This window comes from Catharus ustulatus, chromosome 2 (genome assembly GCF_009819885.2).
Source record: "Catharus ustulatus isolate bCatUst1 chromosome 2, bCatUst1.pri.v2, whole genome shotgun sequence".
Lineage (NCBI taxonomy): Eukaryota > Metazoa > Chordata > Aves > Passeriformes > Turdidae > Catharus > Catharus ustulatus.
In genome coordinates this window covers 42902430-42916141 of record NC_046222.1, presented here as the reverse complement: position 1 = coordinate 42916141, position 13712 = coordinate 42902430, and the positions used below count along the sequence as shown (strand labels likewise).

At 36.4% G+C, this 13712-nt stretch overlaps 1 protein-coding gene across 2 annotated transcripts in view; it reads left to right on the top strand.

The window, feature by feature from the left end:
- The window catches only part of TRPC6 (transient receptor potential cation channel subfamily C member 6), an 87217-nt gene extending 77460 nt beyond the window's left edge, over positions 1–9757 (top strand). The window contains exons 10-12 of one of the 2 annotated variants that reach the window (XM_033053224.1): positions 3424–3507; positions 5898–5973; positions 6764–9757. In XM_033053224.1, the coding sequence (XP_032909115.1) occupies positions 3424–3507; positions 5898–5973; positions 6764–6915 (312 nt within the window). In that variant the 3' untranslated portion in view covers positions 6916–9757. The remainder of the gene's footprint in view (positions 1–3423; positions 3508–5897; positions 5974–6763) is intronic. The other variant, XM_033053225.1, reaches the window with a different exon arrangement.
- The last annotated feature ends 3955 nt before the right edge of the window (positions 9758–13712 follow it).

Here is a 13712-nt window from a genome sequence, read left to right as displayed (position 1 = left end):
TTTTGGGTTACCTCATGCTGACTTTATCTGAATCTATGAGATGTTGCCATGCTGTGCACTTCCAAGAAGTAGCTGAAGTGGTTTTGTGTTACCTTTTGATCCACTGTTGATGGTTCATTATTGTTGAGGCTGTCATGGCATCTTCTCAAAGGCACTCTCAGGCTTTTGGGATTTTGTCTTCTGATTCATTTAGTGCTGAGTGGGTTGATGCTGCTGTGACTGCTGAGCAAGGAGCTACCTGTGCAGGGAGCTACTATAAACAAAATGAGCTGTGAAAAGATAAAGATTTGGCAAGACCAAACCCAAGACTTGATGGCTGTGTTCGTGCTAGTAAAATTTGGGTATTGAAGCCAATTCAGGAATGGCTTGCCCCTATTCAAGTAGTTTTCCTCACAAAGTAGGAAACCTCTTGTCCCCAAAGCATTCCAGTTGCCAAACTGTGCCTAGGAAGATAGAAGGTTGTTCTGGTGCAAGTCCTGCCTGGGAGGACAGTAAAAGTTTACTGACGGAGGACATTGCATTGCTGTGCCCAAAAATGTTTACACACACCTGTGTTTACTGATTCAGACCCAGCCTGTGGGTTGTTCTGCTGCAGAGTCTGCATCTTCACAGAGCAAAAGCAGCAGCAGCTTCAGAGTGAGTGTGAAGACAAGCATTAGAGAGAGAAGGAAGGAAATTCTACTCCTAAATCCACCTCTGCCCTGATTATTGCTAGCAGAGAACGAAGCCAGATGGTGTCAGTGCTAAACAGCAAATAATTTGCATAGCTGTGTTCAAAGTGTAGTACACCAGAAATTAATTTCCTGACACATATCTAAATACTAAAGACTGTGAAGATGCTTTCTTGCAGGCTGTTGATTAAAATCCATAGATTTCTTGTTTCAGGCTAGAATTGGCATTTTAAACATCGAGTGATGAACTGAAACTAAAAAAACAGAGAAAGAAATGAAGGAAAAGGAGAATTTTAAAAATACCCTCACTTTAACTGCTATTCTACATTTAAAAATTGCCTTGGGATTGAGAAAGTTTATTGTTCAAGTGTCACAGAACTTGTTCATTTTCCTAAGCTAAAAATCAGCAGTGAGAGATGATAAATTTAAATTTTGTTCTTTAAACATGGCCTTTCAAAAAAAAAGTAAGGGACAACTATTGAAGTAGCTTTAAGACCTCACTCAAACAAGAAAAATATATTAACTTTAACTTTCCTAGTGTAAAACAGTGTTTCTGAAATTTTCCCAAGTGATGTTTGGTTATAGGAGCACAAACTGAGCCACTTTCTGTGAACCCTCCCTTCTGATCCAAGAAAGTACAATTTTTTGGAATTTCAAGTTGACAGCAGCTTCTGATTTAAGACATTAATAAAGTACTAAACAAAACAGCTACAATAATTTCATTACTATTCTGATTGCATTGAATTTTAAGTAGTACAAAAGACTAACAAAATGAGGGCCAAGTTTAAAGATGAAGGTGTTTTCAAAGAGCAATGATCCATATATCCTGCATTTCATATTTCACACAACTCTCTAGGAGAAGAGTTATTTTTGTTGGGATTTATATCATCGTTTTATTTCACTTGCATATTTATTCTAGGTCAGTCATCAATGTGACGGGCTGAGTGTACCCTAGCAGTAATTTTGGAGAAAGAAAAAAGCCACAGGAAGAAAGCTTAAAGGGAGTTTAAAGAGAGCTTAAAGAGTTTAAAAACATTTTTAGATATTGTAATGAAATCTTGGCAGTCTCTGCCACCAAGTGGTCATTCAGCAATTTACAGTGGATCTTGTGTCCTGTTACTGGTACTCATAAGGTCTCATGAAGTTACACACTTCTACTTTGCCTGCCAGCTTTCAAGGTGCACTCTGTAGCTAATTAAAATTACATAATTATCTTAAAAAATGTGCTGGAGGGTGAAGGTTAAAATAAAGGTGTTACAGTGAGCCTGGTTTTACAAGCTTGCAGTGTCGTAACTCACGTCACCACATATTACCAGTTTTGCTATTTCAAGTGAAAATCAAATTGTAATTAAGCAATGGATTAACTTTTGAGGTGAACCAATGTAACATAGGTTCGAAACTGGTAAGCAACATGACACAGTGCTTTTAAAATACATAAAAAATACATCATAAATATCCAAGGCAGCTTCCCTCTGCTGCTGCAGAGGAAGCATGGTCTTACTCTTACTCTACTATATTATTTCCAAAAGTGGTGCATGAGAAATCCAGGACTGAAATAGCAAGATAATGTTTTCCACTTTTAACCCAGTATTATAGATGAGGTCCACGAGAGTATAATAAGTTCTAAAACCCTGAAAAGCATTTTGATTACACAGTGATTGTGTAAACTCACTAGTCATTATTTTTTGTAATAAATCAGATACCTAGTTTAAGTTAAAACATTTTTATAAGATTATGTTTTCTAAGATATATTCAAAATATCTGAAGTGGCTTTATTCAAGCATGAAGAAATAGTAATTTGCATTTATTTATGCATCATTAATTTCCATCCACATGTAGATTAATATATAAGAGAAATAATAATTGTTTTATATATTTTACCCTATTTATCTGTTTATCATTACTTTTTCTTAGTCAAAAAACATAGTCTGGATAGATAAATAATGTTTTTTTTAAAGTATGGGCAAACAGATTTGTGAATCTTTCTGAAGAACAAAAAAATTCTAAAATTCAGAGTACACTTTATATTAATGGTTAATGAATATATTTTATCAATATATGTAATCAATTTTTCTATCAAAATACAAGTGTGATCTAATAGAAAGTGTCCCTGCCAATGGCAAACCAATTAACTGGTTTTAGATGTTCCTTCCAACACTAACCATTCTGTGATTCTATGGAATGCTAAATGAAATCTAGCTGTATTTAAACTATTCCCAGTGTACAACTGCCTAAGCATAGAATCCTGCCCTATTTTTGTCCCCAACAAATTATATCCCAGCATATCCCACAGAGTATTTAACAGGCTTCAAAGTGCCTCAGTCAGTAGATCAGTTGCTGCTCCATGTATTAGGACACAACACAGAGAAGTTCAATGGAAGAACAAAACGATCCCACAGGAATTGAGACACTGCACTGATAGTCCTGTCCTTCGAAACAGTACAAATTTTGTTTGACTATGTATAATTTCAGGGAACTAAATTTTTAGTGACAGTCCCATTTATTCCTCATACAGATCCATCATGATTTATTTCTTGCAGTGCTACTTGTTGAACTGGCCCCGCTCTTTATCTAAAGTAATTCCATTTGTTTTTACAGTTTCTGTTCACCCTTACTGCACCCTTACTCCTTCAGCTGGAGTCCCAGTTCACCATTTTGTGATGCCTTAGGTTTTCTGTCATAGGATACATACATGAGATATACATATTGACCTTCTATTTATTTTGTACTATAAATAATGTTTCCATTTCAGCTTGGCCAAAGGAAGCAATCAAGTATAAGAAGCTCAGATGAAATCCACTTAAACAGTTTAAACAATCCTCCAAGACAATACCAGGTAAAAACCAGTTCATTTTTAAATAAAATCAAGAAGCAGTAGAACTGGCAGACTGATGGCAGGAGGACAGTTTTGAATTTATGCTATACAACATGAGTCAAGAATAAATCTACAGACCTTGTATATATCAGAAATAGATGAAATGGTTTAGGTATTTGCGGTACAATTTGAGGGTATTTTTCTCTCCTCTTTGTTTCTTAAATGGTACCCTTATAGTGCAATATATTAATGTGCTTTAGAAAAGTGTTTTTAATTTTAGAGTTGACTCCTCAACTGCACAATGTGAATTGACAAAACCAAAAATAATCCCAGAATCTTCCCATTCCATTTGCTGAAGCAGATCAGCTTACATACAAATGCCTCAAGCACTGCAAGTATCTGTCAGCCTTTAGCCTATCAATACAGTCTGTTTTTCCTTTGCCTCCTAAACAACTGCAGTGAGCCTGTATGCAGTTAAGTATAAAGAGACCCAGCACTGACCACATAAATCTCAGCTATTCTTGTCCAGAGACTGCTTTTTTCCTTCTTATAATACTACAAAGTGGGTGGAAAGGAAGAAGCAAGAGCTGCCTGGGCAATATAAAAAGACAATCTGAATGAAAAAAGGTACAGAAAACAAGTATACTTTATTGACCACAAGACATGAAAAGAGATTTTCCCTTGGGCAGGCTGGCTCCTCTCCACTTTTATGTTACGCAGTGTCCACGCGAGTCTGTTCCAAAAACTCCCTGACCTTTTCACAACCAATTTCATTATGATGCAGGGATAGATACTAAGATCAAAAATCGACTCCATAAACATGTAATGTGGTTTTGTATTTGAAACATTCTTGGATTATTATAACAAACAGTACAGCTGCTGACCTTGCAAGCATGACTGTAGTGATGGTCTGGGACCATTAATCTGGGATGACTCACCTCAAAACCAGCTCTGGTCAGCACTATTTTTGTGGAGACAAAAGCAGACATATAAATCTATGAATGTTTTATATCTTAAAATGGAAAAGAAAAAGTATTGTGTTATCATGAACTACAGCCTACAAGAATATTAAACCCAAAGGCAGAAATACATATCCTAAAACATACTTGGATACCTTGTTCTTTTTAAGTTATTTGAACTAATGGAAGAATCAGAGGCAGAATTCGTTATTTTCCTGGAAAGGTAAAATTTACAATGAATTTGCTGGCCTAGGTTCCCCTTATTATTAGCAGAGAGGTTGGTCATTCTCATGGCAGGAGCTGTTTGATCAGCTTTAGTTGTGTCAGATGAACTGTGCTCTCAGGTTTGCTCCTTTTATCCATAGAAGGAAATAAAGGTGACAGATATGTATATTTACATTAGAAACTATCTGTCTTTGGTTAGATGAGTCCCAGCTGAGATACTTAAATGACTTAGAATTTTGGATCCCCTTTTCTCTAAGCAAGCCCTAGCCTGGGAAAACATAGCTTAGCAAATATATCAAAATAGGTTCAAGTAAACTGACAACAAAAGTTTTCAGCAATTAGCACTGCTAAGCAGAGTCATTAGCATCTTTGGGTAGCAATAAAGGCCAGATGGCTTCATCTACTTGGAGATCAAAGGTGCAACCGTATTAATAGTTCTTACAGGCTCCAGTAGTAGGTTAAGGCTTATGAATTATAACACTCATAAGATTGTCTTTAGCTTTCAAGTGTGTATATATATATATGTGCAGAATCATAAAACTTTAATATCACCTGTAGATGAAAGCAGACATTTTTACATTCAATTTCTTTAACTTGTCAAGTCCTAAAAGGAAGTATCTGAATGCAACAGAAGGTAACAGTGGTGCCATAATTTAACCCCATCTGTCAACTAAGCACCACACAGTTGCTTGCTCACTATCCCCCCACTGCCCCTTCCAACTGCATGGGATGAGGAGGAGAATCATAAAAGGTGAAACTTGTGAGTTAACAACACTTCACTAAATAAATAAATAAATAAATAAATAAAAATAGTAGTAGTGGTAGCAGCAGTAGTGATGAAAAGGAGAGACAGAGGAGCAATGATCACCCCTCAAGGCCAAGCCTCCCCCAGTTTCTATCCTGAGCATGATGCTCCATGGTATGAAATATTCCTCTGGCCAGCTTGATTCAGCTGTCCCAACCATGCTCCCTCTGAGCTTCCTGTGCACCTGCTCAGCAGCAGGGCATGAGGCCTTGAAAAGTCCTTGCCTTTCAGTAATCACTGCTCAGCACCAACCAAAACACAATTCTCATTCTAAATCCAAAACTCACACTGGACCAGCTACTTAGAGGAAAATTAACTTTGTCCCAGGTGAAACCAGGACAAGAGCTCTTACTCTGAAATACCATAATAATACTAGTCCAACTGAGAAAACTTTTTTCCTTTCTTTCTATTTTTCTTTGCAGAAAATAATGAAGCGTCTTATTAAAAGATATGTGTTGAAAGCTCAGATAGACAAGGAAAGTGATGAAGTCAATGAAGGTGAGTATGTTGATGGATTGTATGTTTCATCAGAGAATCAAAACAAAGTGGTTACATATTTCCAAAACACTTAATCCACCTGACATGTTTACAAGTGCAAGAGGTAAAATTAGCATGCAATTGAAGAAGAGATGAGATTTCTCTCTCTCCCCTCCCATCAGAAACTATCACTGATCTGACAAGCTTTAAAATGTGTTGCTACATCTAGTAATAGTAGAATCATAGAATAGTTTGGTTTGGAAGGGCTGTTAAAGATCATCTAGTTTTTTAAGGATCTCGTGGGCTGGGCAGTGCTGGATTAATGATTGGATTCAGTGATCTTAGAGCTCTTTTCCAACCTAAATGATTCTGTGACTATGATTCTGTGATCTCTCATGCAGCAGAACAGCATCTTCCATTAAATAGGTTATGTGAGTTTTATGAACTTGTGGTCTCTCACACTTTTGCATGCAGATTTGTATGATTTCTGAACTGCATCTTCATATTCCTATCCCCAAGGCACCCTTTCACTGAGGTTAGATCAGCTGGTCAGAGCACGGTGCTAATAATATCAAGATTCTGGGTTTAATCCCTGTGTGGGCCATTTGCTTAAAAGCTGGAGTCAATGATCATTGTGGGTCCCTTCCAACTCAGACTATCCTATGATTCACCAACAGGCAGCAGAATATTTACTTCTTCTGTTTCAACAAAGAAATACAGGGGGGGAAAAAAGATAATTGTGAGGTATTTGGATATACTGGTTTTTTCCCTTTTGTTCCTTAATATTGAGATCTTTTAAAATCTCTTACAGGTGAATTGAAGGAAATTAAACAGGACATCTCAAGTCTCCGATATGAACTCCTTGAGGAAAAATCTCAGAATTCTGAAGATCTGGCAGAACTCATAAGGAAACTTGGGGAAAAACTGTCACTTGACTCTAAGGAAGAAGAAAGCAAGAGATAACCAAAATAAGATACACAACAGAATGTTAACAATTCACTTAAAGCCATATTTCTGTTTTCTTTAAATCTAGCTCACATTTCTAAAAAAGATTCAGAAATTAAATCATTTAAATTCTTCATTGAAAAAACACAGTGGCAAATCTTCTATGTCTGCAGTAGGGAGGCCAGACCACTTCAGTAAAGATATTTATTCTTTACCTGCTGAAGAATAGATAATCTGAGATAATTTAAATACACAATTTACCTCTTTTAAAATTCCAGTGGAATCTTGATAAACCCAGTCAAGAAAGATTAAAAGCAGAGATCTAAACTTTTCCTATGTTAACTGTTTATTTTTTGCAAATTTCCTTTTGTAAGTATTCTTACATATATTTTAGTGAAGCAAAAGAGAAAAATCCAGGCTTTTTGTGTATATATATATATATATATATATATATATCTCAAAAGCTATATAATTTTTCCAACATTCCCAACTAGCAAAAAAATGAAAAAAAAGCTAACTACCTTTCTTCAAAATGTGTAGAATATTAAAATAAACTTATGAGTGTTTCCCTGTAGAGGTAGATATCAGGACACTCAGAGCACTGTGTTGTACTTTTCCCCACTGATCCCTGTCAGCACTGGACTGTCCTGCAAGGTACATAGGTTCCAATGGGAGTTAGTGAATTAAGAAAGAAATATTTTTCACCAAGTTTATTAAAAGCTATTTCTGAGGCTGGGAGGCTGGAAGAAAACCTTCTTTAATCCAAAATAATTAACCCTTGATGTTCCAATCTGTTTCAGAATTCCCAAGTTCTCCAGCTTTTATGTCTTGAACTGAACCTCCCAAACTGCAGGTTAGGGGTTTGAATGTAACATTTTTATTTGAAGTGGAAGATACTAAAATGTTAGGTGCAAACCTCTCTTTGAATTCTGGGAATGTCATACATGGGGGACCATGTTTCTCTGTATTAAACCTATTTAAATGATTAAATTTTCTTCAGGCATATAGATAGCAAACAAAACAATCTTGTTGCAAAAAATAATGAAATCTCATATTCTGTGGACTTGCATCCCTCTTCCTTTTTTTCTACCGGTGAAAGCTCAGCTCTTGTGCTTCATTCTTTGGGACTCTTTCAATAAAGAATCTTCACTCCATGTGGTAAGGAAAGCTCCAACACTTTCACCCTGCCCACTGCAGTAGTTAAAAGTCTCTTTCTGTTAAACTGCAGATGAGATATCCCATGCTCTGTCTGACTGTTTGTTGTGTAACAATGTCCATGCAGGACAGTCAGCTGGTTTGTGTCTTTCCAGATAGAAACAGCATAAATTCCATGTAATTTTTCCCTTGGTTAATACAGTAGTTTGTGTTTTTCTCTTTGGACTGTCACTAATTCTGGAAGTGTTATAAACATACACTACATTGGGCATCTCTGCTTCTCTTTAAGATTTTTTTTGAGATTAATAAAAGGGCTGTGAAAAATTATCAGATGGCATCAAGGTGTATAACACACCTGTAAAAGACTTTATGAAACAAGACTTAAAAAGGCTTGTCATTAATTGCTTTAAAATTAGCTTTGTGAAACTTATTTACTGTGGAATGTATTAGAATGTTTCTGCCTCTCCCTTTTAGGCTGGAGATTATTTTTAATGGGTCTAGATTAGTTTCCAGCTGGATTTATTGATAGTTCTTTTATAAAAATTGCTGATGGAATCACTGTGTATTTTCAGGGAAAAAACACATATATTAGAATGGGTTTTGAAATCCCTTGGAGACAGGTGGAGGTAGGGGACTGAGGTCAGCCTGCCCTGTGAGTGTCATGCTTTGGAGGAACTGGTTGGCATGAAATTTTAGCCACAAATGGAGCATGGGGAACAATGTGTGTCCTGTGGGCCTCAGGTGTAATGAACTCAGGGTTTAGAATCTTCTAAGGCTTCTTCCTCTGGGGAGGAAGAAGGAAAGGGGGGATTCAAAAGTGGCAGAGCACAGGCAATTGGTGTGACTTCAGGTTGGAAGGCAGTGTGACAGTAACTTCACTGCATTTTGGCTCCTGGATGGTTCCTGGCCATCTCCCTTGGCCAGGACTGGCCTCTGCATTGGAGTTCCACCTGAGAATTTTGGGCTTGGTTTTCTGAAACTGTGGGCGGTTCATTCAGCTCCACTGAATGGCTGTGCTAGAGGCCATGCAGCTGAAAAACATCTTCCATCTGAGATAAGCTCTTCAGAAAATCTGTTGGTCAGAATCTGAGCTAACAGGGACAGTCAATGTTCACTTTCAGTAATCAGAAGTCCTAATTTTTGGTCATTGTAATACACAATGTGGATCTGCTGTAGTGCTTGTGGATGGAAAACTCTCACTCTCCATAAACCTGGTGAAAGGAAATACATATACACAGTTTGAGATCCAGACACTTTTAAAGTGAAGATTTTTATTACAGAAGTAAAATGTACACTGTGAATTTATTTAAACCCTAAATTTGATGTACCTTAAGACTATAAGAACGTAATGTATATATTGTATTTCATGAAGAAAATGCATACGGATTTTTTATTCATTGAAGATATTTTATATGTAGTTATTACTCATATAAACATGGAACAATTTGATAAATATATTTGAAGAGGTCTATTGCCAAATGTAGTGTGACAAGCAATGTAGTATTTAAAATGAGCACAATACCAAATATATTATCCTGATTAAAAAAAATTAAATTTACCAGACTAAAAATGCCTTTGTGATCCATTGTACAAACATTTTGGTATTTCACTGGGAACCTTTGGCTGCTCCTGCTTGGAAGACTGATACGGTAAAAAACTTCTATTTGTTAACAACACTAATATTAAAAAAAAAAAATTCAAAGAAGCAACACTGGTCTTTTCATACTTAATTAGACTCAAGGCCAAGTATTTTGTCTCCTGTGACTGTATCTGATGCTAGATGTTTCAGAACATCTGCAGTAACAGATAATTTTCACCTTACATAGTTCTTCTTTTGGTTTCTAATAAAGCAATAATTTGATGAGGAAATATTTCCCAATTTTTTTTGCGAATTATTAAGATAACAAGATAATCTTGCTACCTACTTAATTGTTTCTTTAAACCTTGTTAATTACTTGAGCTCAGCAATTCTGTTTCTGTATCAGCAGCTGCCACATCTAAACCAGATCTGCTATGAAGTATTGCCTTTATATATGTGTTTTTCCCCTGAGTATTTCTTAAACTTGAATTATTAAATATGGTGAGTAGATTTTATCATCCCTTAGAGAATCTCCTTTCTGTTCACCCAAATGTTTTTCACTAAAAGGTATGAAAGGACTTGAAAACTTCTGATAAGAAGATAATGAAGTAAGAAAATCCCCAAATCAATGTCTGTCCAAGGTTTTCTCACACTATTCTGGATGAAACAATCACATCTAAATATTAAGAAAAAGCTTTATACATCATGGAAATTTTAGTAGAGAACAATCATGCAAAGCAAGCCTAAGGTACCCAAGATTTAGGGTGACAGATGCTGAGAAAAAGCTACAGGATTTCAAATGATTCTGACATTCGAGGTAAAAACCTGCTGCATTACACCTTATTTTAGAGCACTGTCAGGCCAAGCCAGTGAATGCTACTGGTTTTAGAAGCGGCATCTACAGATCCATCTGATTTTAGATGACAGCCATGAAGACTTATGCAGCTGAGCTTGTCTAGTCTTTCTTTGTATTCAGTGGACAGAAATGGTCAAAGGCATGATTTTGTGTCAGCTTAAGGTAGACAAGTGTCCCAGATGAGTCATATAGTAGAAGTGACCATTTATCTCCTGTGACTCCAGAGAAGCTGCTGTAGTTGTTAGCAACATTTCTATTGAAGTGTGAGAAGTCCCAGCTTGTCAAAAATCAGCCCTGCAGCTCATGAACACAGCAAGGCCAGAAAATTATCGTCTCCCTGGAAGTGCTTGAACTGATGAGAACAGCCACTGAGAGGGGCAGGAGCTAACTTGCCTTCAGAAGAATTCAGCCCATCCCCCAGGGATGATGCATGAGTAGGGTTCTTCTTTACTCTGCACCAATTTTCATTTTTTCCTTCTTCATTAGTGTTACTGTGAGTAGGCATAAACAGAACCACACATTAACCAAATCTATCACAAATATGAGAAAAACTCTGTTACACAGCACATGGGAACTAAATTCTCATTGGCAAACCAGGACCTTTATGATAAAGAGAAGTTTATCTCATGCTTTACTACATTGGGGTGAGCATATATTTTCAAGGTTTTCAAAGCTTAAAATACATATCTTGATCTTGGCAGTACTTCAACTATAGCAGCTGTATCATGTAATTTACCAAGAGCATGTTCTTATGATTGCTGTGTTCCAAAATGCAGTTTAGTACAACAAAATTATGCATTTGCTTCTTAGCATTTCCCTCAGGCTTGAAATTTGTATCTGAACATTATAATTAATACATTACAAACCACATAATCTGCAAATGTACTCATTTGCAGAACAGAAGAAATCGTCCTTATACTATAAGTTGCTAATTTTTCATGTACATATTTAATGCTTTTAAAAATTTGTTAGAAACTGCCTGGTGTGAATAATCTATCGAAGCAATTATGTTTCTGCTTAAATTTTAATTTTAAATTGTCTTGTGGAAAATAGAATTCACAAAGTTTGTGCTTGGAAAACTACTTGTGCTTCAGAAGCTCATATCAAAAAGAAGTTAATCAAAGCTGAGTTGCGTACCCTAAGCTCCATGCTCTTAGAAGGCAGGGAATCCCTGGTCCATGGGTTACATCTAAATACTTAATTTGTTCTCTTGTTTAAATTTTTGCAAAAAGCCAAGTTTCCTGTTCCCCTTTCTGTTCTTGTCACCATCTTATCACCATAGGACAGTGCCATAGGGATCAAAAAGTACAAATTTTCAGTGCTTTCTTTGTCCAAGAAATTGTATTTTAGTAGCATTCTATTTTAAGCTTTTGAATATTCTGTGGTTCAGCTCCTTGATGTTTACTCCTTTAATCAATGGAACTCCAGTCAAAGTAAGCGAAGATCAGTTCATATTGTATACAAAGAAAAATGCAGCAGATAAATCATTATCAATGTTAATAGCAATATTTTATGTCCTTTTAATATATGAACACTTTTATACCATTTTGGTGTTTAATTGTGCTTTATAAACAGGTATATTCTAGTAGGTTTTCACAGGGAAAGGGCATAAATAAAGTGACAAGCAGTCCAAAAACTTTTTAGGCAAAACTTATTCACTCTCAAATGCAAATAAATGTATTTTCCTATGGCCCTTGCTAAACCAGCTCTAATCTCTGCTCTTCAGCTTTTTCATTTATGCCAGGAGAAAATTATACAAATTGATGTCAACATGCTCAAATAAGTAGTTCGAGGAATTAAAGAAAACTCCAGTTCTCTCTCAAAGGGAGTATTTCCTTATTCTCAAAGATGTAACTCAAAGGTGTAACTTTACCAGAACTCCAATGATGTAATCAACTTCAATACAGAAAACCCATGGGATTTCATGAGTTAATGTCTTCACTCAAAAGGCACTGCTATAGGTTTGTTCTTTAGAACCACAGTTCTAAATGTTCTGATTGAGATACTCACTGAGTCTGTCCTGTCTGTAGCCCAATTTATTCAGTCCCCCCAATTTATTAAGTCCTAATGGTAAACTGAGGCTCTGCAGCTGAGTCACAGCATCCTCACTTTTGAATGGAGAAATATCAGTGAGACCGTGAATTTTTAAAAATACATACAGCATGGGCAAGTCTTTCTGGTGAGCAGAAGATAAGGTATGGTATCAGGTTGCTATCAAATCATGTTGGCAGTAAAAAATTCAAGACTACTTTATATGGCTATGCTAGAGCACATATGGTCTTTCCTGACATGGTGATTCTGTTTCTCAAAAGAAAATATTTCTTCTAGAAATTACCTTGTGCTTGAATCTGTCAGCATCATTTTAGAATTCTGTGAGTTACTTCCCTCTTAAGTGGACATCACACTTTATTTGAGGAAAATAAACTGCCTGATACAGCAGTATCAGTGGCTGCAATCCTTCAGCAGAGGCTCCTCTCCTGCCCTACAGGAGGCCACTGACCTAGTTCCCTCAAAAGTGTTAAAAACAGCCCTGGCTGTACCAAGAAATATTTCTCGATATCAGCCTGGAAAGAAATAAAGACAAAATCATTCCCAAAGTGCCTATGGTTCTTCTAACGCTGCAAGTTAGCCTGTATTCACTCATGAATGTTCCATGTGTCTGCAAATTTTGTCCCTTCTGATTAAATATCCACAGCACACATTACAGTAAGCCATCTAGGCTGCCCTCCTACTCTCTGAAAACTTGGAATGTTGTTTCAGAGGTACATATTTGTTTTGAGTGGAGGCACAGCCTTGGCCCAAGCTATTGTAGAAGGTTTAAATCCCTTATTGGGTCAGCAACGAAGTCTCCATGGAGTATTGAGCTGAGAAGAATTGCTGGCAATTGCACATAAAACTATTCCAAGTGCTCTTCTCTGCAGATGTTTTCACAGCTTCAGAGTACTTTTTTAAGACTCAAGATTTTAAATTATTTGTAAATATTACAAATTAACCCAATAACACTTGTCTTTAGACTATAAATCCAGTATTTCCAGTAGATTTAACAGCTTAACTGAATTATTATTCATTAAGCCTCAAATGAAATTGTTGCATTAGGCAAACACCAAGATTTTTTTATTTAATGCAAGTGAATTTTCTGATCACCAGCCAAGGAGATTGTTTTGGGGACAGGATCCATGTTGATCCCAGTGAGGTATCCTCAACTCTCTGTTCCAATGTCATCTC